Source organism: Bos grunniens, chromosome 26 (assembly GCF_055505025.1).
Source record: "Bos grunniens cultivar Pamir isolate PY7600 chromosome 26, Bosgru_T2T1.0, whole genome shotgun sequence".
Lineage (NCBI taxonomy): Eukaryota > Metazoa > Chordata > Mammalia > Artiodactyla > Bovidae > Bos > Bos grunniens.
This window is the reverse complement of record NC_141190.1, coordinates 42385258-42412402: the sequence shown is the minus strand read 5'-3', so window position 1 is coordinate 42412402 and position 27145 is coordinate 42385258. Positions and strand designations below refer to the sequence as shown.

General features: G+C 45.6%; 1 protein-coding gene across 1 annotated transcript in view; it reads right to left on the bottom strand.

The window, feature by feature from the left end:
* The window catches only part of LOC147344470 (scavenger receptor cysteine-rich domain-containing protein DMBT1-like), a 100131-nt gene that overhangs the window by 7860 nt on the left and 65126 nt on the right, over window positions 1-27145 (bottom strand). Inside the window, 13 exon segments of the mRNA XM_086378085.1 lie at window positions 178-219; window positions 1056-1367; window positions 4300-4338; window positions 5000-5038; window positions 5880-5918; window positions 6560-6600; window positions 6774-6816; window positions 6973-7005; window positions 12759-12800; window positions 15194-15223; window positions 22234-22272; window positions 25554-25865; window positions 26659-26876. Of these exon segments, the coding sequence (XP_086234211.1) occupies window positions 178-219; window positions 1056-1367; window positions 4300-4338; window positions 5000-5038; window positions 5880-5918; window positions 6560-6600; window positions 6774-6816; window positions 6973-7005; window positions 12759-12800; window positions 15194-15223; window positions 22234-22272; window positions 25554-25865; window positions 26659-26876 (1229 nt within the window).

The following is a 27145-nucleotide window of genomic DNA, read 5'->3' as shown; positions in this document are numbered from 1 at the left end:
CCTCCCAGAAGCAAGGCAAGACAGAAACCCAGGGCCAGGACCCAGAAGGAAGCACGGCTGGCCAGATTCCCTCAGCCCTTCAAACGCTCTCAGCCCCAGACCACTGGTCCTTTGGCTGCTGAACCTGATGAAAAAGAAACCCTTTGGTGTATAATCTGAGAATAGAAGCTAAATTACCATTTACAGGGGGCCCCTCAACAGCATGAGGAATAGCTGGAACTGTGAACAGACAGTAAAAGTGAGGATCTGGAGAAAAAGGACCCCTCAGCCCCAAGGCTGACTCACACTACATGGCTCCCTGTGGAATTAACTGTCTCAAGGGGGCTCTGATAGCCTACTTGGGCCACATTTCTATGCAAAACAAGAGAAATTTGCACATAAGGCACAAGGAAAAGTGGTTTGATTCACCTATAAAAAGTGGGATGGAAGAGCCAAAGTGAGCTAACCTTGTTCACCAAACCTTAGAATTCCATCACTCTGTGAGATTTAGTGGATAAATTAAGGACAAATATAGGGGAGGATGACTCCACACAGAAGGTCTGCCCATGGAAGTCAAATGCCAAGACAAATGGCCGGTGACAAAAACTATTCACTGAATCTTGGATGAAAGGGACCAAGGGGAACCCAGGACAGTGCAGGGTTCTGACTTCCAAGGGCCAGGTCAAGGTGGGGAAGGGACTCCACCTAGGACTGTGCCCTTATCAGAGGTTTACAAGGGGACAACAGACAAATTCTATATTTTTTAATCATTTTTTTTAAGTTGTCACTTCTTTTCTTGGCTTCATAAACTTTTAGCTATATTTCGGGCCAAATACTGCGCTGAACTGGAATTAGAAAAACTGGCTAATAAAGTGCCACCTCTGTCTGATTAAAACATCTACCACCATGGCTATGTAATAAAATATGCTCTTTTATCCTAGAATCTGGGGCCATGGCCCACCTGACATTCCTCGGGCTGGTGAATTCTGACCTTAGGGATGCTTGGAGAGGAAAGAACGGGTGGAGCCTTAGGAAGACCCCGGGGAGGGGCCGGCGTGGCAGGGGAGCCCGGGTACCTGCGCAGACCACGCTCGCGTCCTCCCAGTGCTGGCAGTCGTGGCGCTCCCAGCCCGCGTGGGCGCAGCGCTCCAGCGCATCCTCGGTGCCCGCACAGCGCACGTCGTCCAGCAGGATGGGCCCCGAGCCCGGGCCGAAGCGGCCGCGACCCAGGGCGCCCAGCGCGCGCCCGCAGCCCAGGACGCGGCACACCACACGGGCGTCTCTGATGCTCCAGTGGTCGTCGCACACCGTGCCCCACACGCCCTCGTGCCGGACCTCCACCCGGCCCTCGCAGCGGCCGCGCCCGCCCACCAGGCGCAGGGGCAGGTCTGCAGGAGGCAAGAGGCACTAACTCATCACATCTATCCAGTGAAGCTTCTTTTAATGAATTAAAGTCACATTGTAAGAACTATTATGGATACAGATTTTCAATTATAAAATAATTCCTGGGGATGTGATGTACAGCATGGTGACTATTATAGTTAATAAGACTGTATTATGTATTTGAAAGTTGCTGTGCGGATCACAATAAACTGTGGAAAATTCTGAAAGAGATGGGAATACCAGACCACTTGACCTGCCTCTTGAGAAATTTGTATGCAGGTCAGGAAGCAAAAGTTAGAACTGAACATGGAACAACAGACTGGTTCCAAATAGGAAAAGGAGTTACGTCAAGGCTGTATATTGTCACCCTGCTTATTTAACTTATATGAAGAGTACATTATGAGAAACGCTGGGCTGGAAGAAGCACAAGCTGGAATCAAGATTGCCGGGAGAAATATAACCTCAGATATGCAGATGACACCACCCTTATGGCAGAAAGTGAAGAGGAACTAAAAAGCCTCTTGATGAAGGTGAAAGAGGAGAGTGAAAAAGTTGGCTTAAAACTCAACATTCAGAAAACGAAGATCATAGCATCTGGTCCCATCACTTCATGGGAAATAGATGGGGAAACAGTGGAAACAGTGTCAGAGTTTATTTTTCTGGGCTCCAAAATCACTGCAGATGGTGACTGCAGCCATGAAATTAAAAGATGCTTACTCCTTGGAAGAAAAGTTATGACCAACCTAGATAGCATATTAAAAAGCAGAGACATTACTTTGCCAACAAAGGTCCGTCTAGTCAAGGCTATGGTTTTTCCAGCGGTCATTTATGGATGTGAGAGTTGGACTGTGAAGAAGGCTGAGCGCCAAAGAATTGGTGCTTTTGAACTGTGGTATTGGAGAAGACTCTTGAGAGTCCCTTGGACTGCAAGGAGATCCAACCAGTCCATTCTGAAGGAGATCAGCCCTGAGATTTCTTTGAAAGGAATGATGCTAAAGCTGAAACTCCAGTCCTTTGGCCATCTCATGCGAAGAGTTGACTCATTGGAAAAGACTCTGATGCTGGGAGGGATTGGGGGCAAGAGGAGAAGGGGATGACAGAGGATGAGATGGCTGGATGGCATCACTGACTTGATGGACATGAATCTTAGTGAACTCTGGGAGTTGGTGATGGACAGGGAGGCCTGGTGTGCTGCGATTCATGGGGTTGCAAAGAGTCGGACAAGACTGAGCGACTCAACTGAACTGAACTGAAGAGAGAACTTGCAAATTTTCCTCTTGAGAAAAAAATTTTTGTAGCTATGTTTGGTGATGGATGTTAACTCAAAGTACTGTGGTGATCATCTGCAGTATATACAAATATTAAATCATTATATTGTACACCTGAAACTAATGTTTATTTTTTATGTTATGTTAATATTAATTATATTACTATGTTAATTATGTTGATATGTTATATGTAAATATATTAATATGTTGTGTTAATATGTTAATGTTTATTGAGGTATTGATTATACCTCAATGAAAACCTCTATACTATGTAATGTAGTTATTCCATTCCTAGATGTTTACTCAAGATAAAGAAAACACACGACCTCAGAAAGATGCATAAACAGCAGAATTCTTAGCAATACACAAAACCTGGAAACATTCAAATGTCCATCCACAGAAGAATGGACAAATAAATTGTGATATGTATGTCCATAATAAATTGTGGTATGTCCACACAATGCATCATTACTAAGCAGAAACAATAAAAATGAAAAAAAAGAACAAATTACCAACATATGGAAGTACCTGGGGCAAATCTTAGAAACAATTCATTGGGACCTCCCCGGCGGTCCAGTGGCTACGACTCGGAGCTCCCAATGTAGGGAGCCTGGCTTTGATATCTGGTCAGGGGACTAGATCCTGAACACCACAACGAAGACCCATTGCAGCCAAATAAATGTTTCTTCAAAATTTGTTAAGTAAGGTTGAGAAGTCAGACACAAAAACACATATGCTTTGATTTCACTTTTATGAGATTCTAGAAAACCAAATCTATTTATAGCGACAGAAAACAGATCAGTTGGCCTGGGAGAAGTGGAAAGGATTTACTGTAAAGGGGCATGAGGGAACTTCCTGGGGGATGGAAATACTCTAAATCTTTTTTTTTTTTTTTTTAATTTTTAAAATTTTTTTGCCTTGTCCTGAGGCATGTGGGATCTTAGTTCCCTGATCAGGGATCGAACTGTGCCCCCTGCATTGGAAGCACCAACTCTTAACCACTGGACCACCTTTGAACACAACTGAGGGACTTGACTGAGCGACTACGCACACACACCACTGAAGGCCCAGAATGCTCTAGGTCTCGACTGTGGTGGTGCTCACACAGTTGTATATATGAGACAAAACTCACAGATGTGTGCAATTTACTGTACATAATTATACTTCAAAAAAGGTGATTTAAAAAGTAAAACTAATTTAAAAAGAAAACCTATATTATGTAGGTGGTGCTACACCCACAATGTGTATAAGATGATTTGCCTTCATATAAATTGGTTGCCAGTGACTATTTTTCAATTTCCTGCTCTGCTCAGCACATAGAAGATGCTCAGTGAACGTTAACAAACATCTCCGGCATCTGCTTCTCTGTGACTGAAATGCCCTGGTCCAGGAGAGTTGCTCTCCTCATCGACTGTTACTGAGATACTGGAAGCAAGATAACGATTCTTGTTTGAACTATGAATAAAGGCAAACATCTGAGTGAGGTCTTGAGAGGTGCATCAAGGCTTCTAACCTACAAAATGTACGTGTGTGCACACATCTGTACCTGCACACATGCACCTAAAAGCTATAAAGTTTTCTGTAAAGGGTAAGAAATTTCAATGAAAATGAAATAACAGTATTAATAATGATATGATAGTTTTAGTGCTTAGAAACAAACAAAAATTACCAGGTAACGGGGTCACTTCCTCATCAACTGAAACTGAAACTGTAAAAAAGAAAAAACAAGCTTAAAAACATGCATATCCTCGAAGTCACATATTTATATTCAAAGCTGAAAATGAACCAAATGTTTTTTCTAAGTTTAGACACTAATGCTTTTTAAAAACTTTTTGCTTTAGTTTGAGTGCCTAAATACTGTTCATTAGGTTTTATTTTACTTTTTTTTTGGCCATTAAGTTGTATCAAAATGTAACAAGTAGTGTTGTGTGCTGTTTATTTTCCAAAAATTAAATTATTGATTTATTTTTAAATTTTTTTGGCTGTGGTGTGCAGCATGTGGGATCTTATTTCCCTGACCAGGGATTGAACCTGTGCTCCCTGTATTGGAAGCATGGAGTCTTAACCGATAGTTATCAAACAATTTATTCAATGATCAGAAAAATTTTATAAATGCACTGAAGTTTTGAAAGGAGGAATTCAAAACATTAGATTTTTACAAAGGCTGAAAATGAAATGAAGAAAATCAAGTGAGATTCCAGAAATATTTTTAGATAAGAGAGAGACCATATCTAATATTAAAATCCCATATGAAAGTATTCAGAAGGAAGCAAGGTAGGAAGAGTAACAATGGGCTTTATGACAGCGTTTGGTTGTATAAACTACTATAAAACTAAGGATTAATTTAGCAACAGGCATATGATTGTTACCAGGTGATGGTGTCGATTCTGTTGAAACCAGATCTGTGGCTGCCAAAAAAATTTCTAGTGAAAAGAAAGCTTTAACATTTGAATTCATTGAAATTTTACGCTGTAGACCACAATTTTTAAAAAAATAAGACTGTTTTAAGCTGTATATAAAAGAATCCACTCTGCTTATTTATCTTGTGGACTTGTGCATGCAGGGGGTGAAACAGTGTATGTGAAGTTGGTCTTTAACACGGTAGATTAACAATTCCCATTATGAGCATTTACAATGTGTCATAATTTACGACTCTATTAACATAAACATGCCAGCTAAGTATTATCACTATTTTATGGATGAAGATGTGGAGACTCAGCTTATATACATGTCTGTGAGTGCGTGTGTGTGATAAGTCACTTCAGTCGTGTCCAACTCTTTCCAACCCTATGGACAGTAGCCCGCCAGGCTCCTCCGTCCATAGAATGCTCCAGGCAAGAATACTGGAGAGGGATACCATGTCCTCCTCCAGGGGGTCATCCCCACCCAGGGATCGAATCCACATCTGTTACATCTCCTGCATCAGCAGGCAGGTTCTTTGCCACTGGCGCCACCTGGGAGGCCCTGTACACAGGCCTGGATCACCCACAGTTCAGACCCAAGAGACCCCAAAGCACACTCTTCTGACACCCCTCTGCCTTTCAGGGCACAGGATGCGGGAGTCACATTCGGTCTGGCTCCACGAGGTGAATCAGGAATGTGGGGGTGGGGGTGGTTAGTGGCTTGGAGCTTCCCCAGCCTTTCCTGTGCTCTCTCCCCACCTCTGTTAGGGAAAAAGGAAGCGTCTCTTCTTGGCTGGATTCTTTCAGAAAGCCACTCACAGAGCTACTACAGAGAGCAGAGAGATACCTGGTGAAGAAGGAGCTTCGCTTGAAGTGGGAGTCATATCTGCAAACAAAGAAGGATCAAACTCGAGTATTAGTGAAAAGGAGATGGGATGATTTTTTTCAAAAACAGTGTGGTTGAAAACAGAAGAAAGTGAAAGTGAAAAGCTCAGTTGTGTCCGACTCTGTGACCCCATGGACTGTAGCTCACCAGGCTCCTCTGTCCGTGAGATTTTCCAGGCAAGAATACTGGAGTGGGTTGCCATTTCCTTCTCCAGGGGATCTTCCTAACCCAGGGATTGAACCTGGTTCTCCCACACTTTACCGTCTGAGCCACCAGGGAAGTGGTGAATGGATAAAACCAACACTATCACAGTCCATCCCCTAGTGGGTGTGTCTGGGTGGAGGGGTCAAAGTATCGCCTGAATCATCACAGGACCATGCAGCAGGTGGAGGTGTGGACCCCCAGCCCTCTTGGGCACATCCAATCAAGACCAGTGTGACAAGCAGGAGGTGTTCCCTGGTGGAGGGACCACTTCTGTGTCTGTGCGTGAACGAGAACGTGAAGCTTAATTTCTGTGAAAAGGAGGCTGGGACTTCTGTTTACATTGGGGCTTATTCTGTAGACAAAATATTCAATGTATATGCTCACTTCTTAAAGAGGGGAGTTTAAACTTAGGAAATGTGACAGGCAGAAAACATTACCAGAGAGGGTGTCCACTTCTGCTGAGGCTGAGAACACATCTGTGCATGAACAAAGAGAATAGGACACTTAGCAACGAGAAAAAAGATACTTTGTGTGTCTTTTCATTGGGGTTTACTTTGTGGCCAAAATGGTCGTTAAGCGGGCTTATTTTCTAAGTAGGACAGAAAGTAAGAAGCTAGTCTGGTTCATTTAAACACCACAGTGAGAGAGCATTTACCAGATGGAGAGGTCATATCTGCTGAGGTTGAAGAGAGATCTGTAGAAAAAGAGATGAAGAAACTTATGTACCAGTGGAGAAGACTCCTGGGTTTTTACTGAGGCTGTGTTGGGTACAAAACATCCGTGCGACAGCCTAGTCTGATCAATGGAACTCCAAGAAGAGACGCTTATGGGACACTAGAGAGTGTTTTACCTGGTGTGGAGGTCACACTGGCTGACAATGAAGCTGCAGATGAACAAAAAGAACAAGGCAGCAGTAAGACAGCCACACCAGGCATACATGTTTCTATAAGATAATGAAGACGTAAAAATGGCCAACGGAGATCAGTATGACTGACTTGGCTTGTCTGCCTACTGTCTAGACAGGAGCTATAGCAGGGCATCTCCAAATCCTCTACTGCCCCAGGGAACCCCTCTACCCCCTGGGTCTCCTCTTGGAGACCCTTCCCTTCTCCCCTTGGAGGCTAGCTGTTCAGAGGGCAACAACCATTGGTCCAAGTTTCTCCATTGTATGGCGTTCATCTAACAAAGATTCCATAAATGGCGGACTTGCTTTTTCCCTGCTTCCCCTTAAATGAGTGGGAGATGGTGACCCAGGAAAGGGTGACCTCTGCAGACCAGAACTTTCCCTAGGTAGGCTGTCTCAAGATCTAGACTGAGGGTGAGGAGGAGTATAAAAAGTCCATTTGTCTCATACTAAGAGATGCACTGCATCTCTTAGCTTTATCAGTTGCTGCTAAGTCACTTCAGTCATGTCCGACTCTGTGCGACCCCATAGACGGCAGCCCACCAGGCTCCCCCATCCCTGGGATTCTCCAGGCAAGAACACTGGAGTGGGTTGCCATTTCCTTCTCCAATGCATGAAAGTGAAAAGTGAAAGTGAAGTCACTCAGTCATGCCCAACTCTTAAGCGACCCTATGGGCTGCAGCCTACCAGGCTCCTCCATCCATGGGATTTTCCAGGCAGGAGTACTGGAGTGGTGTGCCATTTTCTTCTCTGAGCTATATCAGTAATAAAGACCATATTTTGGTTCTGACTCTGATGCTTTATGTCATAATTACTTCAACACCTGGAGTAGTGTAGAGCATCTTCTTTATTGTCTTTCACCCAAATAAATCTCTAACACTATTTGTCAAATTATTAAGTCCAAAGTCACACGGGTGAAAATATGTGGGTTATTTTCAAATCTCTTTTGATACTGATTTCTAACATTATTCCAGAGTGATAAGAGAACAGACTCCGTATGAGCTCAATACCTTTAGACCATGACATTTTTGCACCTCGTTTCATGTTCCTGGATATGTTCTAGTGTTTTCTAGTTTACGGTCTGTGGCAACTTGAATAGAATTTATATTCTATTTGTGTGAAAATTGTATAAATCTTAATTATGCTGAGTTGTTTCATGGTTCTTTCCCTTCTAGTTTTCTGTATATTCATTCTATTAATTTTTGAGAGTTTGATATTCAAACTCCAACTAAAACTCTTAATTTATCTACTTAAAAATAATTGTAATATTTAGTAGAACTATATGTAACTTTGTCCTGTACTTTCCAAGTCTCCTGTAAATGTGTTATCATACTTACATAATTTAAAAAATAAGAAAGAGGAAAAAAAAAAAGTTACACGGTAACTCCTCAGATAATGGCATCACTCAAAGTCCAACAACATCCAAGAGGAGAGTTATTTGTTACCCTGGTCAATTCTGCATCCCTCACTACCTTGGCACGTGGCCATCTTCAATGAATGCTGGATGAACATTCAGAAGGATCAGTAAAAGCCGTGGTCTGACTCTCCACCAGTCTGACAACACCTACATGATGGCTGGTGTTCAGGAGAAGGTTCCTTCATGGACGGTTGACATTCGACCACCAGTCAGTCCAGCGAATGACTCAGTGCTTGTGTTTGGCTGAACTGGCTGGACTAATTTCACCCTTGGCCCAGGCAGTTAGTGTGGCCTTTTTTGAGTCAGGTCAGTATAAACATATTTAAAGCTTTCAAAGAATTTATCATAAACATGTTTTAAAACTTTCAAAGAATTTATCATGACATAAATAGTTATTTAATGAGCTCATTGGAAAATCAAATAATTTATAAGCAAGTAATTTATAAGAGAATAATTTATAAGACAGACAAAGCCCGAAATAACATCAAAATTAATTACCTGTCGAGGTGGTTACAGCAATACTCAGAGATGCTGGAGATAAGAAAAGACAATTGATCAAAACTTGCCAAATGGCAAAAAATAGTTGTATTACAGTTAATTAATTTTCTTCTCTCTGTCCCTGGAGCATAGAAACCATGCGTGTGTGCTGTCGTAAACCACACGTGCATGTGTGCGTGCTCAGTCGTGTCCGACTCTTGTGACTCCATGGATGGTATCCCACCAGGCCCTCAGTCCATGGGATTTTCCAGGCGAGAATACTGGAGTGGGTTGCCATTTCCTACTCCAGGGGATCTTCCCAACCCAGCGATCACACCTGAGTTTCCTGCATTGCAGGTCAATTTTTTTTTTTTTTTACCCACTGAGCCTTTGGGGAAGCCTATGGAAACCACGGACTTCATTATTTAATCAGTAAGTCTTGATTTATTTATCTATTCTGGTAGGCACTGTGCTAAACGCTAGAGTGGGGCAACCAACAAAACTAGGTATGGCTCCTGCTCTGCAGAACTGCTCCTGTGACAAGCGCTATGGAGAGCTTCGCGATGCTGTGAGAACCTGCAACAGGCGAGCTGACCTGGCCAGGGAGACCCCCTCTCTGCCTGCCTGACCCCTCGAGTCCCCACGCCTGCTGCAGGGTCTGGCCCAGACAAGGCACTCTGCTCCAAAGACAACAACACCCTGACGATACACCTCCCCAGAGCTGTCCTAGTCTTGGCCCTGGTGGCATACACAGGCAACCTTGCTGTCTCATCCATCTACATTTGCAGTGGGCAGAGGGCATTACCAGGTGAAGGAGTCACTTCTGCTGAGGTCGGAAGGATGCCTGAATATGAAACACAAACAGCAAAGTTAGTCAGTGGATCAGAAAGTTCTTATTCTTTTTCTAATACACATGATTGTACCTTTCCTATTATCTCATTAACCAGGCTTTGCTGTTGGAAAAATTTAAGTGTGAGAACTGTCTCCCACCCTCTTGAATAAAAGTTTAAGCACCTCAATAAAAACACGAGTGGTGTGTGCCCTGAACTACTGTGCTTGTACACACACAGCAGTCAACCAAAGTGGAAACACGCTCTGCAGCCATTTCTCTGTTATCAGGCCCTGCTCTGAGGTTAAATGTTTATTAGGCGGTTTTAAATCTTTTCTATGCAATGCTAATTGACACCTATCGCCATTTTAGTACCACAGTCAAATTGTCTGCTGTATTCTGTGTTAATATTTTCCTATTTTGTTGTCTTCCTAATTAAAGCTTATCACTTATCCTATCTCTTCAAGATAAACTGTACATTTCTCTGTCTCTTAAATACAGATCTTCTGTTCATTAGAATATCAGAGCCTCTGGCAAAATGGCAAGAGGGATGGTGTGAGCAGATGCAAACTATTATATATGGGATGGATCAACAGCAAGGTCCTGCTGCATAGCACTGGGAACCATCCAATGATAAACTATAATGGAAAAGAATATAAAAATACGTTTATATGTATGTAACTGAGTCACTAGCTGTACAGCGGAAATTAACACTGTAAATAAAACTGTAAATCATCTATCCTTCAATAAACATTTTTTGGATAGCAAAAATAAAAACATGAGCTGTTATAAATTAAAACTCTCCTGAAAGAAACCAAGTTTCCCTGTCCTCTTAAACAGAAGATACTGGTCATATATTAACTTGCGTGATTCAGGCTCATTAAGAAGAAACCATTGCTGTTCAAGGTTGTATTAAGGAGGTATCTCAAAGGATGTTGAGTTTAGTGGGTACTTTTGCTTCAAATTGTGATATTTAGAAAGGCTGGTGCTGAGAGCCAGTGTGAGGAATTCCGCCCGTGGCAAAGGTCATGAGGAAGAAGGCTCGGCATATGCAAAGTTGGGATCCGAGCCTCAGGAGTCCTCCTGGAAATTCTCAAACATCTACCCCCAAAACCAGAGTCTGCCTACTTTACTGCTTTGTGCTCTCACCTATACCTCTGACTTTACGGGGGGCTGTCCCCCACCACCATCTCTCTCTCTCTGAAAAAGAGTTAACTTACAGCTCCAGTTAATAAAGTTCCTGGGCATGACAAGAGTGTTTTAGTTTACAAACCCCTCAGATGGCTCTCTAACTTGCCTGACAGGTTTACCTGGACTCCTACAGCTATGAATACGATTGTTTACAGTCTCCCAACTGTGAGAGGCACGGGGAGCTTAAGATATTCAAATAGTATAGAGAGTTAGAAATTGTCAGAATAGAACTAGTAGAAGATTTCGTTGTTGAGCCAATGCTTGCTGCCAAGTTTCCACATCCCCTGTATTGTCTCCTTGGAAGTGTATTAATTAATACAGTTGGTATGTAGAAAAAATAAGTAGTGGCCTTGGTGTTAACAACTTTAGACTCTTAAGGTAATAAATTCTTTCCTTTGTTGTAAACCCATTGCACCTTTGCCCTATAGGAATGCAACTTTATCTAACACCTTTGGAGGATGGCGCCAAACTTTAAAATAATTACTCCTAGAGAAAATAAGTCTTATGGTTGACAAACCTTTATCAGAGTCATAAAATGTTAACAGGCCTTCTGGCCAGAAAATGATATAAATCACCTGAACCATTTGTATACAATAAATTTGCAGAAAAGAAAGCCTGGTCTCAATAAGGATCAAAGACTGCTGACTTTGCATGATTTCACATCCCTGCAAGGAGATCCAAGCAGTCCATTCTGAAGGAGATCAGCCCTGGGATTTCTTTGGAAGGAATGATGCTAAAGCTGAAACTCCAGTACTTTGGTCACCTCATGCGAAGAGTTGACTCATTGGAAAAGACTCTGATGCTGGGAGGGATTGGGGGCAGGAGGAGAAGGGGACGACAGAGGATGAGATGGCTTGATGGCATCACTGACTCGATGGACGTGAGTCTGAGTGAACTCGGGGAGTTGGTGATGGACAGGGAAGCCTGGCGTGCTGCAATTCATGGGGTCTCAAAGAGTCAGACATGACTGAGCGACTGATCTGATCTGATCTGATTATCCTCTATGTGCAACTTAGGGTATAAAAGCCCCTGTTGAAAATAAAGCTATGGGCCTTGCTCAAAGCTTGGTCTCCCCATGTCGTTCTTTCTTGTTTCCTTTTCCTCCTTTTCTCTTCTGTTCTTCCTTCAGGCCAAAATAATTTGAGCGTGGGGGTCCTCTGGGACCACTTACTTGCCTGGGCTTCTAAGACCCACTCGAGAAGGTGCCTAAGGTGGGGCACCTTCCGCTATTCGAGAGGGCGCCTGCAGCCTCTGTGGACAGAGCCTACCTGGTGTCACAGATTATATTGATTTTCCGCATAAACCAGTTATTATTGAGCATCTAATAAATCTCTGCTTTGCTATTCTAATCGCCAACACAGTACTCCTGAGGGAATCCCTGGATCCAACCGGGGCTGGGCCGTGGGAGGCTGGTGACACTGAACGGTTTTCTGAACCCTTCTGTGGCTGTCTGTTAGCATTTCCTGCCCTTACCACTGTGGCTCTTCTATGAGGTCTCCCCCTCCCAGTCTCTGCACCTCCTCCCTAATCTGTTGTCTCTCATAATACACAGTCAGCAGGGAGACCAGAGCGCCAGTGTGTGTAGGAAGTATGAACAGTAGATTCTGTGGATCACTCCCAGGTGTATGCAAGTGCTTTCCTTGAGCGTTGGGACCTCAACTTCACTGTATATTTGTCTATTTCTGGATTCTAGTCTATTTTCCAAGGGATTAATTCAGCCAAGTGACCCCTGGGCCAACAGTACTCTTTAGGTAGAATTTCAACACATCATTATCTCTTAACATTAGTAAGAGGACAAATCAGCAGAAAACTTGTTACCAGTCGTAAGAACCAAATCTGTGGCTGAAACTGAGGCAGGGACTGTCAAAGCAAGCACAATTTATAGAAAACTGTAATTAAATACCATTCTTTTCAATCACGTTCATTGGTAAGATTTTTAAAAGAATTACCCTGCTTACAAATTATGTCCCAGTCTTGTTCATATTTGATTATGCTCTGTTACTATTTGATTCTCCTGTTCTCCTTTCCATTAAGCTAAGGGAAATAAATAGTGGAGGAGGTGATACTTGGGTCTGGGACCCAGGAGATTTGGGTTCTAGTCTCTTCTCTGTGTGTAAACAGCCATGTGACTTTGGACAAGTTCCTTTGCATCTTGAAACTTCAGAGGATGCATCTGAAAAATGAAATCCATGGACTAGCAGCATCCGCACCATCCTGTGAGAAAGGCAGACATTTAAAACCCCACCCCACCCCTCACTCTCCCTCAAGGAACTGAATCGTAATCTGCATCTTAACAAGATTTCCAGGTGATTTATAGACACATTAAAATTTGAGAGGCACCAAACATCCAAGTGGAGATGACTCCAGGTCCAGAAATAATTGGCACGGGCCAGGAAGAAACTAGACAAACAGCATGTGCCCATAAAGGGAAACCCGTCTCCTCTCTGCCCTGGACAATCAGTGCCCTGTGAAAATTCACACTTGTATTTCCCAGCCTCTGGCTTCCCCATCAAAGCTTGAAATCTGGACTTTTATATGAAATCTCCTACTTTTAAAATGTGGTATTAAAAAGAATGAAACTTCGCATAGGCAAAACTCTGTTGTCTGAAACAAAACCATTCTGTAGGTCAAAACTAGTCTGCCAGCTGCGTCTTTGTAACTTCAGGTCTGAACAATCTCTAAGATTTCTTCCGACTCTTGTAAAGATGTTACACTGCGATGATGCCATATTGAATTTGTCCTTGGCTGAGACATCTAGTAGCTGATTCTCGTAGATCCAAGGAGACATATCTGTTTCATCGTCTGATTTTCCATAGAATATCCATTTCTATCAAGTTTGGCAGAGGGCTCTGAGACTTTAAAAATAGGAACTGTGAGCTACTTACATAACTGTTTACAGTTCAGAGAATATTTGAGTTGAATTGACTTGGGTTGAGATGGTATTTCTCCAACTTGCTTGGTTGTATATTGATCAACTCAGGTCCTAAGATGATCCCCAGTGTCCACAAGAGGGGAGTTTACCAAAGGACACATGAGTTGCTCACCTAGAGAACCAGGCAGGTCCCAAGAGGTGGCAGCACACACGTCCCTCAGGGATTCAACAACAAGCTCCCATCACTGACAGCTTGCCCAGGAGTGTGCCACCCAATCCTCGGACAAGTGCCACCCTCCCATTCTGCAGATGATGAAACAGAGGCTCTGAGAAGGAAGGGGACTTGGCCAGTTGTCACCCAAAGGTATAAGGCTGGAGCCAGACCATAATCCCAGGTTCTCTGGCTCCAAATTCTGTGATGCTGCATTTCTACTCAAACCCGGAAGGTCTCAGCAGTCAAAGAAGTTTGAGAAACATTCCATATTGCCAAGTTTAAAGAAGATCCCTTAGGGTAGGGCTTGCCAGAGCTTGAACATTTTAATAGACTGAATCCTCAAGAGAGGGGTATTGTATTTCCCCAACTTATTATGGGCTTCCCTTGTGGCTCAGCTGGTAAAGAATCTGCCTGCAGTGCAGGACCTGGGTTCGATCCCTGGGTCAGGAAGATCCCCTGGAGAAGGGAAAGGCTACCCACCCCAGTATTCTGGCCTGGAGAATTGCATGGACTGTATAGTCCATGGGGTTGCAAAGAGTCAGACACGACTGGGTGACTTTCACTTCCACTTTCAACTCACTTAGCCACGCAAATGCTTTCTTTTTTTTTTTGACCGCACAGCATGTGGGATCTTAGTTCCCAGACCAGGGATCGAATCTTTGTCTACTGCAGCAGAAGCACAGAGTCTTAACCACTGGACCACCAGTGAAGTCCCGTAAATGCTTTATAAAAGTTCACCTATCATTGGATTGGTGTGCTATAACGTGAAACACACATGGGAGATGTGGGACTCGATTGTTTCCTGAAAATGCAGACTAAAGGTATATTTTTTGCCTGAGACGCCTGAAGTCCTGTGAGTTAAAAATTAACTCACTGAATTCCCAAATGTGTGGACACTGTTGTGAGTATGAACAAAGCTCCTGACTTCCCTACTGTGGCACCAAGGACTCAGAAGCATGATGAACAGTGTCCTACGTACTGAAGGCATGTAATCAGTATCTGTCCAATTCACGCCTACGTTACTCAAGAAATATATGAGTACTTTATGTTAGTTTGATATGAGCTTGCTGGTTATCTTCATATGAGGTATAAACTTTAACCCTAACTGTATGCAAGGCAGTCTATATATCTATGATTTATATCAAGCTAGCAAGAAAATAAAATTACCAGGTGAGGTGATCATTTCTGTGGCTGACGCTGAAATGATAAAAACAAACCAGAGGCCAAAATAAGATAAAATCCAAACAAAAATCCCACCCACTTGTAAGAAATTTAGAAGCTACTGTTTGATTGGGTTGGCCACAAGGTGCGTTTGGGTTTTCAGGTTCCAGCTTAGGGAAAACCCCAAATGCACTTTATGGCCAACCCAATATTTTAAAGATTTGTACCTCAGATATGCAAATTAGATACAAAAAGACCTGAAATGTGACATTATACTAACGTATATATATGGAATTTAGAAAGATGGTAACAATAACCCGGTGTACGAGACAGCAAAAGAGACACTGATGTATAGAACAGTCTTATGGACTCTGTGGGAGAGGGAGAGGATGGGAAGATTTGGGAGAATGACATTGAAACATGTAAAATATCATGTAAGAAACGAGTTGCCAGTCCAGGTTCGATGCACGATACTGGATGCTTGGGGCTAGTGCACTGGGACGACCCAGAGGGAGGGTATGGGGAGGGAGGAGGGAGGAGGGTTCAGGATAGGGAACACATGTATACCTGTGGCGGATTCATTTTGATATTGGCAAAACTAATACAATTATGTAAAGTTTAAAAATAAAATAAAATTAAAAAAAAAAAGATAAAGGCTGCTTGGGTGAGACTGGAACAGAGACAGGGATGCATGAGGAAGGAAGTGGGAAGCAAACATTTATTATTGTGGGAACAGTGTGATCTCCCTGGGTGGATCAGAAAGCCTGTTTCCTGGATGCAGTGAAGAGAAAACATTTCCTAGAATTGCAAAGTACTAGGAACCTTCCTGGGCTTCCAGGGTGGCTCAGTGGCTAAAGAACCCACCTGCAAAGCAGGAGATACAGGGGACACAGTTTTGATCCCTGGGTCAGGAAGATCCCCTGGAGAAGGGGATGGCAACCCACTCCAGTATTCTTGCCTGGAGGATCCCATATACAGAGAAGCCTGTGGGCTACAGTCCATGGGGTTGCAAAAGAGTCAGACATGATGGAAGCAACTGATCACACACATACAGGAAGCTTCCCAATCCTGACTTTAGGTTTCTAACATTGGTTTCTCATCTTCATCCAACAAACTAGCTTATGACATAGTACTAAGTTGTCTAAGTGTTAGGAGAAAGTGGTTGTTTAACACAAGAAAGGGTATTATGAGTCCCAATTCAGCATTCATTTATTCTTGTAATGATCTATCATGGCTGAAACACAGACGTGATCTTGAAGCCTCGCACTGGAATGTAAGCACTCTGGGGGCAGGATGGCTGTCTGCTGCTCTTGTTACTATATTCACCTAGAGTCGTGTCTGGTGAATATAAAGTGCTCAGTGCCTGTGTGCTCAGTCCCGTCCGACTCTTTGAGACCCCATGGACTGTAGCCCACCAGGCTCCACTGTCCATGGAATTCTCCAGGCAGGAATACTGGAATGGGTTGCCATTCCCTCTCCAGGGGATCTTCCCAATTCAGGGATTGAACCCACATCTCTTACATCTGCTGCATTGGCAGGGAGATTCTGTACCACCAGCACCACCTGGGGAGCCCAGAGTGCTCAGTAAATTTCTGTTAAATAAATGGACAGATGGACTGAATCCTATTCTTCCGGTCTTTGCTCTTAAAAAGTAAGAGAAGCTGGGCAGTGGGTGTTTTCATTTCATCAGATTTCCTTTTCTGTTTTACATTTTTTGGCAGTCTCGTATAGTGCATAATTGGGCCGAATTATCAAAAGAAGAAAGGGAAACTATCTCAAATCACTGGGGCCAAAAGAAGTAGCGTTGACGTTTTCACAAGGGACATAGGTGAGAGGAACCCGGTTTTGTTCATGGAATTTCCCAACACAGCACTACTAAGTCGGCTTTAAAGCTCACAACAGATCATTTCAAGACACAGGAAGTGCAATGAATTACCCCAGTGGGTGGATGACAGAGGGGACCTGGCAATTCCTTGAAGATGGGAGGGACTGGACTCTAAAGTGAACTCAAGGGTGTTGACTCAGCATTGGGTAGATCAGCAAATGAAGAGAGGCCAGGAATGACCCAGAGACCTGCTGAACAATGTTGAGAAGGGGACTTGACCTTGTGTTTGGGGGACCCTGATGGGACTCAAGCTTCCTCACAAGTCGTTCGCCTGCCCTGGAGTCCCAAACCCTGTGGGGTCGGCTTGCTTGGCAGATGGGGCTCTGCTGCTAGGGTAGGAGGTCAGGTCTCAGGGAAGGTCCAGTACCTGCGCAGACGGCCCCTGCATCCTTGTGGGGTCCACAGTTGTGGATAGACAGGCTGAGGTGCCAGCACCGGCCCAGGTGGGCCGATCGCCCACGCATGGCACGTGGTCCAGGGAGATGGGGCCGAAGCCATCACCAAACAGACTGCTCCTCAGGGCCGCCAGCCCAGCTGCCGGCACAACACCCAGGCGGCCGGCGGGTCCCGGGGTCGTCACATACTGTCCCCCAGGTGCCGTGGTGGTAGATCTCCACGCGGCCCTCACACCTCCTTCCTGCCGCTGGCCAGCCTCACCACCAGCAGATCTACAGGAGCCCAGAGCCAGGCCGGCTTGACAAGCTTCCCTCCCTTCTCAAATGAGAAGACTTTCCAGCTAGAGAATCCACCCCAGTTTGTGGGCGCTTTGCATACATTCACGGGGAATGACATGCCCAGAAGAAAGAAAAGGACGGCTTTTCTGTATCTGAAATTTAGCACAGACTCTACAGTGCTTTCCTCACTGGGCAGTTTCTTTATGGAACACAAGTGACCTTGCTGGCTTTGTAACAGACGTAGTATGCGTGTGTGTGCACGCTCAGTCACGTCCAACTCTTTGCGACCACACAGACTGTAGCCCACCAGGCTCCTCTGTCCATGGATTTCCCAGGCAAGAACACTGGAACGGGTTGCCAGTTCCTTTTCCAGGGGATCTTCCTGACCCAGGGATGGAATTTGCATCTCTTGAGTCTCCTGCACTTCAGGCAGATTCTTTACCACTGAGTCATCAGGAAAGCCCCTTGAAGGAGACACACACACCTAAAAATAACCTTCTACGAATTTCCCTGGTGGTCCAGGGGCTAACACTCCATGTCCCCAATGCAGGGAATCAGGGTTCAACCCCTGATCTAGGAATTAGATCCCACATGCCACAGGTAAGGCATGACATGGCCAAGTAAATAAATTATAAATAAATAAAAATAACCAGTCTTCATCCTCTCTTGGGTGTCATTTCTCAAGTTGTTTCTCTCAAAATTAAACATAGTTCAGCTGAAGGCTTAGGATTCAGACTGCTTTTCTAGCTCTGATCTCTCAAGGTATATTATGAAATTTTCAGGACAAAGTTATTTTCACTTTTCTTGAATTTGAAAACTATATTCATTGGAGAATGATGGAGGAAGTCAGAGGTTAGGAGAACAAGTAGCAGAAGAGATGGTATCATTGCTCAAGAAGGTAAGGATTTGGTTAAGTGACACTGAGCCCTGAATTAAAAGCAGGCGAAGTCAGTCCTCAGATTCTGAGTCCCAGGGTTTGGGGCTGCTTGGTGGGCTTCCTCTTTGAGAAGGACCCACCAGAGCCCTGTGTGGGTCAGGGCCTTCATAAGGCCTTTCCATGACTATAACCCAGGGCAGGTGGGTTATTTGTTCTCCCTGAAAAGGTCCCTACATGAGGAACACCCATGTTCCTTTAATGAGCAGATTTTTCTCCATACAGGACTATGAGAATAATGTTGGCTACATTTCTCTTGGCCACTAATGGCGGGACCCCAGCCTTAGAAAAACAGATTCAAAATATAAGAATGGAAACAGTACCTATTGGTTGGTAAACATGTGACTGTTCCCCAGGAGTTGAAGTAACTATAGAGATAAAAAAGAAAAATAAGTCACCATGAGGACATTCCAAACAAGCACAATGAAAGTTCATATTCTTCTCAGTGAAGTGAAAGTGTTAGTCGCTCAGTTGTGTCCAACACAGCATGCCAGGCTCCTCTGTCTATGGGATTCTCCAGCAAGACTACTGGAGTGGGTAGCCATTCCCTTCTCCAGGGGACCTTCCCAACGCAGGGATCAAACCCAGGTCTCCTGCATTGCAGGAGATTCTTTACTGTCTGAGCCACCAGGGAAGCCCATGTTTTTCTCAGGTACCATCCTAATCACACATATGAGTTTGCCTTTAAACCATCCCTTCTAATATCTCATTAAATAGTTGCCATTTAAAATATGATAGCTCGTAAATGTGTACACATCATTCCAGTTGGTAATAAGGAAATAGCAGAATTAAGAGTGATGCTGTCTCTGATAGCTCAGCTGGTAAAGAATCCGCCTGCAATGCAGGAGACCCCAGTGTGATTTCTGGATCGGGAAGATCCTCTGGAGAAGGGATAGGCTATCTACTCCAGTATTGTTGGGCTTTCCTGGTGGCTCAGCTGGTGAAGAATCCGCCTGCAATGCAGGAGACCTGGGTTCGATCCCTGGGTTGGGAAGATCTCCTGGGGAAAGGCTACCCACTCCAGTATTCTGGCCTGGAGAATTTCATGGACTCTATATAGTCCATGGGGTTGCAAAGAGTCGGACAGGACTGAGCGACTTTCACTTTCACTTTGGGATCATGCAGATATGGATCCCTAGGATGGGGGCATCTTGTTAGTGCCACTGAATTCAGGGGCAGCATCCCAGGCCCCAGGTAGGGGTGTTCCCAGGGGAGAAGCCGCTCCTACCCAGGCCCACCTGCCCCCAGACCTTCCTGTCTCTGGCCCCCATGGCCTCTGCAGCATGAGCCACCGTTCTGGGTCAAGAACTAGTGTCTCAGAGTCTCACCGAAGTGCAGCTCTCACATGCAGAAGCAATGACATATCAGCATGCTAACACCCAGGACAGCCTCCCTTCTGGGTACAAAGCAGGGCCCCCACGGAACTGGGGGCAGCTTCACATTCTGGGAGGGTGGAAGGGTCAGGACCTCAGAGCATCATGGTTAAGTTAAGACTGGGAAGGAAGACCAGCGTGGGGACCCTGCACCAGATGGCTAGTCACCAATCAGCAAGTAAAATGGATGTGAGCGCACAAGTACCTGGATTCCCAGCAGCTGCCGAATCTGCAGAGATAAAGGAAACAGGAGGATGGATTAACAGAAGCCAGGGTGGTGGAGTGGTTCAAAGATCACAGTCTCAGTTAGCATGCTGCTCAACAGGCCTGGGAAACAACTGTCCTGAAGCATCCAGGGCTGTGCCTCTGGGTTTTCACAGCCAGCTGTGGGCTGTCTCACCTGGCTAAAATCTCTGAGCTAGTGATTCAGACAGAGTTTGCCTTGGCAACCAAAATACCACCGCCAACAGTAAAATAACTAAAGTTTTTGCACATTTGTGTTTTTGTGTGTGTTTAGTCACTAAGTTATGTCCAACTGTTTGCAACCCACTGAACTGTAGCCCGCCAGGCTCCTCTCCCCATGAGATTTCCCAGGCAAGAATACTGAAGTGGGTTGCCATTTCCTCCTCCTGGGGATCTTCTGGACCCAGGAATCGAACGCAGGTTTCCTGCACTGGCAGGATTCTTTTTGTACATTGACAATGTGTTATATGCTTGACTACGTATTCTACACGGAATGTTTCACTTAATCCACCCATCAGCTTTATGAAATAAGTACTATTAGTTTCTTTATTTTACAACTGATTAATCTTTGCAGACACTCAAGCTGGATGGTGTCCTCCCATATATTAAGCAGCTGGCATATTTTTCAGAGTTAGAATAGAAATCTGCCATCTGGAGTACAGTGAAAGGTTGAAGGCATGGAGGAATTCCAGACTCAATGTGAAAATTCCAGGCTTGGCCTGGGCAGCTCTGCGCCTGGCCCAGAAGACACCTGTGCTCACCTGAGCAGACGACACCAGCGTCTTCATGGTGCCCGCAGTTGTGGGTGAACCAGCCGCTGTGAGGGCACTGTGCCAGGGAAGACTCACTGCCTGTGCAGTTGACATCATCCAAGAGAATGCTGCCTGCCCCGGGGCTGAATCTGGCCCCCGGGAGGGCAGACACGGCCCGGCCACAGCCAAGCTGCTTGCAGACCACGTGGGCATCCTCGATGGACCAGCTGTCGTCACACACGGTGCCCCAGGTGTCGGCATGGCAGACTTCCACTCGGCCCTCACACCGGTTTGACCCATCAGCCAGCCGCAGGCCCAGACCTTGGTGGACAATCCAAACAATGACACCCATCAAGGCTTGTGCAGAGAGGCCACTGGAAGAGTCCATATCTCTTGGAATTTGGGCACTGACCATGGATGAGAACAAATCTACTGCCCCTCTTCATTTTAAGTTTGCCCTGGGTATTACTTTGTGTTTTTTCAGCATTACAGCTGACTAAGAAATGGTTTGCTCCTTAGCCAGCTGCTCCAGAGCCCTGCCTCCCCGCACAGCTGCCCCTTCTTGCTGTGACATCTTGGTCTCTGGCACTCACAGGGTTTGTTGGACTTTTCATGAGAAGCTATCAGGCACACACTAACTGTTGTGTGGACGTGTGTGTGTGTGTGTGTGTAAGATTCTCTGAGAGCCTTGTACACACTGATCAAGTGACAAGAACAATAATTTGCATGTACATCATCCCCAGGATCAGGTGTCACCGCATGCAATGATGCTCTGGGAAGTATAAAGGGCAGTCATCACAGGCCGCTCCCCACGGTCAAAGGGCAGCGTTACAAAAAAGAGTAGAGGTTGGATATGTTCAGAACACAGCTGAGGGAAGCTCACAGCAGGACTGGGTGGAGATGTGGGGTCAGCCAGGTACTCCCATTCCAGCCTTGCTGGCTTCCACTCCGGTTCCCACAAGCCATCCTTGCATCTCCCAGCCTCTTTCCTCTCCCTTTCCAAAGGCGGATTTTCTAGGTGAACCTGGACTTCATCAGCCCTTCCTTCAACAGCAGCCATGTGTACGGCCTGAGGCTGAGGAGGAAGGTGCTTTCTGCAGGGACATTTTCTCCCATGGTAATGCTGGAGCTTTTCTGACCTAAAACTGTGAAAGGGAAGGCAGTTGAAGAAATGGGAAAGATTACCTGTTGATGTGGGCACCTCTGTTGGCACTGGAAAAGACGCTAAGGACAGACAGAACGTGAAAGAAAAAATTATACAACAACCTCTTTAAGTGTCAAACATATTTAACTCTCAGTCAAAGCTTGAGTGGGGAGGGCTCCCTGGCTTGTAGATTATCTAGTTTCTAACTCGATTGCCTTCCCAAGTCCTTTCTCTGTGGGGAGAACACACCAACTGGTGTGTCTGGAAAGGTACAAGCCAACTCATACAAGCTCAAGAAAATAAAATCATGGAGTAGAGGGGTTGATAGATGAACAAACAGTAGATATATTTTAAAGTCAACCAGCATCCTTTGGGGATCACTGCTCTTCAGTATAACCTACTCTAGTGCTCATTAAAGGCTAGGGTTCACTTCTCTTTTTTTCTAACTCTTCTCAGCACATTATATTTTATTCTTAAAGACTATGGAAAAGGAGCTGACCTAATTCAAAATGTGACAATGACTGGGCCAATCAGAGTCAGGGAAAGACTTAAGGAGTGGTGATTTTGGCTCCTTCATTTACAGTTCTGTCAAGCAGAAGGCAATTTCAGACGCAACGCCCTGCAGGGTGATGGAAGGGAGTGGGTGAGAAGACAGGGAGATGGAAGTGGGGTTAAGAAGATAGCTGACATCTGACTGGCGAGCCCCACACAGCAAGCAGCCCCCTACTCTATGTAGAGAGATCCAGTGAACCCCAGCCTGGCTTTACGATACCAATGCTATGATTTTCCTTCTCATCCTTAGCCAGAAGAGGAAACCGAGGCATGGAGAGGTTCAGGGATTTGCTCAAGGTCCCACTGCTGGTGAAGGTGAAGCCAGGGGAACAAACTCAGGTCATCTGGTCCTTGAATCACAACCCTATCTCCCATGGTGACTTTGCCAAGGCAAGTTATAGCCACTTAGTTCAGAACAACTGCAATTACCTGAAGTTGGGTGGCCCACAGCCGCTGACGGTGTTGAGTAAGGCAGGGAGGCTACGAGAGACGTAAATCAAGAGACATGTAAATCAGATTACATCCCTTGATTCTTCTTAAATTCAAGGGGGTAGATTTGCTTGTTTGAAGCAATGAGGTGTATGTCTTCTTTGGGGAAGAAACTGTACCCCATCTGGGCATCTGAGAATGGCCCTGAGTTGCCATGGCTACAATGTCCATATGTCCTACTTTATTTCTGTCCCATTGCCGGAAACTGCAATGTCATTTTTGTGGATTTTGGTGGTGGGCGGGCGGGTAGCAAACAAAGGCCATAGGGGCGGTCGACTTGTGTGGAGCACCTATCTTGCCAGTTGGTTTGGTTTTGTAATTCTTCCTGGGTGTGGTCTTGCCTCCCAGACTAAACGTCAGTCTGCAAAGGGCAGAACCACGTTTGTCTCAAGGACATACACTGGCAAGGTCAGCGCTGGGAAGGAGCAGACGGTCCCCAGAGTGGGTGGTGGAGCTGGGTCAGGCCCCTCTGCGCCCCCCTCCACCACCTCCTGGGTACCCAGGGCTCTTGCTCCAAACCTTCCTGCCCCATAGGTCCCCAGCCTTGTCCTCTGATGCTATGGCTCCTGCTTTGCTGAGAGCACTGATTCTGCTCTTCACTTCTCTCCTCCTCTCAGAACCTTTCAGGCCTTTCACCCCCTGCTTGTTCTTTCCTCCTGTCTCAGGTGGTTGCTGCCAGTCTAGCTGATGAACCAGTTTGCCTCTTGCCAGCCAAAGCCAGAAGGATGTGGAGATAAAGGGGGGGCTTTTGACTCCAAGTACTGAATTTATCTGCAGAGGCTCAACTGGGATACAACTGAGGAGTAAGAATGCTGGGTGAGGAGCTGGGCTCCCAGCTCTGTGACTCTCAGAGCATCCCTGGTTACCTGTGAAACTGGTGCGGGTGAGGGTCTGAACCGAGAGACCATTCCCAAGGCATCACCCATCACTGGTGGGGGGCCAGAAAATCTGAGGTTACATGACTTCTATTTTCAGAGTCATGCATTCATTGAATTAAAATATAAAAGCTTGCATTTAGTTCTGTTCTGCTTAAGGATATTTTCAGATGTAGGTGGTTGTGAATTGGTTAGGTAGTTCACTATTTATTTTTAACCATTTTAACTTTGTTTTATTGCTGCTGTATTTATTCCTATGTATTTTCTATTCATGGCAAGTGATCCTGACCCTCCATATTGTGATGATATAAATTTTCCTTGTAAAATGAATTCACTTAAGTGAAGAGAGAAGAGTTGATATAAAGGAAAGCATTAAGAAAACTCAACTGTGGGTACATAATGTGAAATGCCGGGCTGGATTAATCACAAGCTGGAATCAAGATTGCTGGGAGAAATATCAACAACCTCAGATATCAAGCTGGAATCAAGATTGCTGGGAGAAATATCAACAACCTTAGATATGCAGATGACACCACTCTAATGGCAGAAAGTGAAAAGGAACTAAAAAGCCTCTTTATGGGGGTGAAGAGGAGAGTGAAAAAGCTGGTTTGAAACTCAACATTCAAAAAACTAAGATCATGGCATCTGGTCCCATCACCTTATGGCAAATAGAAGGGGAAAAAATGGAAACAGTGGCAGATTTTCTTTTTGGGGTTCCAAAATCACTGCAGACTGTAACTGCACCCATGAAATTAAAAGACACTTGCTCTTGGAAGAAAAGCTATGACAAACCTAGACGGCGTATTAAAAAACAGAGACATCACTTTCCCAAGATCTGTATAGTCAAAGCTCTGTTTCTTCCAGTAGTTATGTGTGGATGTGGTGAGAGTTGGACCATAAAGAAGGTTGAGCACCAAGGAATTGATGCTTTTGAATTGTGGTGCTGGAGAAGACTCTTGTGAGTCCCTTGGACTACAAGGAGACCAAACCAGTCAAAGGAAATCAATCATCAATATTCATTGGAAGGATTGATGCTGAAGTTGAAGCTCCAATACTTTGGGTGCCTGATCCAAAGAGCTGACTCACTGGAAAAGACCCCGATGCTGGGAAAGATTGAAGGCAAAAGGAGAAGGGGGTGGCAGAGGATAGGATGGTTAGGTACATCATCGACTCAATGGATATGAATTTGAGCAAACTCCAGGAGATAGTGGAGGACAGAGAAGCCCGTTGTGCTACAGTCCACAGGGTCATAAAGAGTCACACATGACTTAGCGACTACAACAACAACAACCACCGTGGGTGGCACATGACGGGGACCATGCAGGGCTGAAGCTTGGGAAACAGGGACCATCCAGGACTTCCTCATGGCTCTAAGTACACTTGGGTGAAGACTCATGGAGCAGGAATGTCGTATTGCCCACCCCGGGCCCCAGCATCAGGCTCACCTGAGCAGACGACGCCAGCATCCTCGTGGTGGCCACAGTTGTGGGAGAACCAGCCGCCGTGCAGACACTGCCACAGCCTGGCTTCAGTCCCCACACATCTCACATCGTCCAGGGCGATGGGGCCCAGGCCTCGGCCGAATCTTGCCCTCCCGGGGGCTGACACTGCTCCGCCGCAGCTCAGCTGCCGGCACACCACCTCGGCGTCCTGCAGGTCCCAGCTGTCATCACACACGGTCCCCCAGCTGCCGTTGAAGTGCAGTTCCACGCGGCCCTCGCAAGGCTGGCTGCCGTCGGCCAGCCTGAGCATCGCGTCTAGGAAACAGACGTGCCCGGGTCACTGCTCTGCCTTCGAGGGAGTTCTGTGCCTCTCCTCTGAGCTGACAAGCTTCCCAGGGCTCCCTTCTCATTCTAGTAAGGGACTGAGGTGGGTTAAAGAGCCTACAAAGGTACTTTGGGTTTCATGGTTCTGGTCAATGTGATTTGGGGTGGCGTAGGCTTTTTTGAGGGCTTCCCAGGTGGCTCAGCGATAAAGAAATCCGCCTGCTATGCAGGACACACAGGTTGGATCCCTGGGTTGGGAAGATCCTCTGGAGGAGGAAACGGCAACCCACTCCAGTATTTTTGACAGAAATCCCATGGACAAAGGAGCTTGGCAGGCTACAGTCTATGAGTTTGCAAAAGAGTTGGACACAACTTAGTGACAAAACAAAACAATGACAACATGCTTTTTAAAGCTCTTTCCCAGACAGGACTGCCTGCTCACAGAGCCCAAAGGAGGTTCCCAAGCTCCCTGTGTGATGTGGGAAGCACAAAGCTTGGGGACCTGGCTGCTGTTGCCCTAGTCAGGACCCACATCGTCTAGGCAGGCGTTCTGAGTGCAAAGGCTCGGGGACAGCATCAGCCACGCACCCTCTCACCCGGGGTCACGTGCTCTGTCGTCAGATGTGTGTGGACGTGTGGTTTCATGGCAGCACTGGGCGTTCAACCACTCTCTAGCCAGATCTGGAGGGTACACTCGGGACCCCTTTCCCTGACCAGAGTCAGTCATCCGCCCTTCCTGTCATTGCCAGGCAGGGCCAGGGGCTACGATGATCCGAGAACCCACCAGTGTTGTTCTCATCTTGCAGGACAGCCTCATAGGATGCAGAAAAGCCAACATTGGTGACAATGGCGTCGCTCTGGAAGACCACGGTCAGGCGATTTGCCGAGGAGGTAAATACTGGGGTTGTGCTGGAACAGAACCTCCCCAGCGAAGAAGATTCACTTTGTGGGCCATCAAAGATTTCAATGAAGTCATACGGACAGTTGTAGAAGTTTTCCAATCTGTGAAGTCATGACAGCGTTCAGATCTAGCCACGGATTTTCCCCCAGGAGGCACCACCAAGATTGTTCCACTCTAGAAGAGCTGCCTGAAACCTGCATCTCTTCAAACAGGATGGAGGAAGCCGTAACCCCATCGGTGCAGGCAGTGCATATCTTCCCAACTCTAAAAATCTTCTAATTTTTTGAAGTTTTCATTCAATTGTATTTTCTGAATATGCATTACAAGCGTAAGAAATACAGTTTAAGTGGTAATGGTGGGCACATGGTTA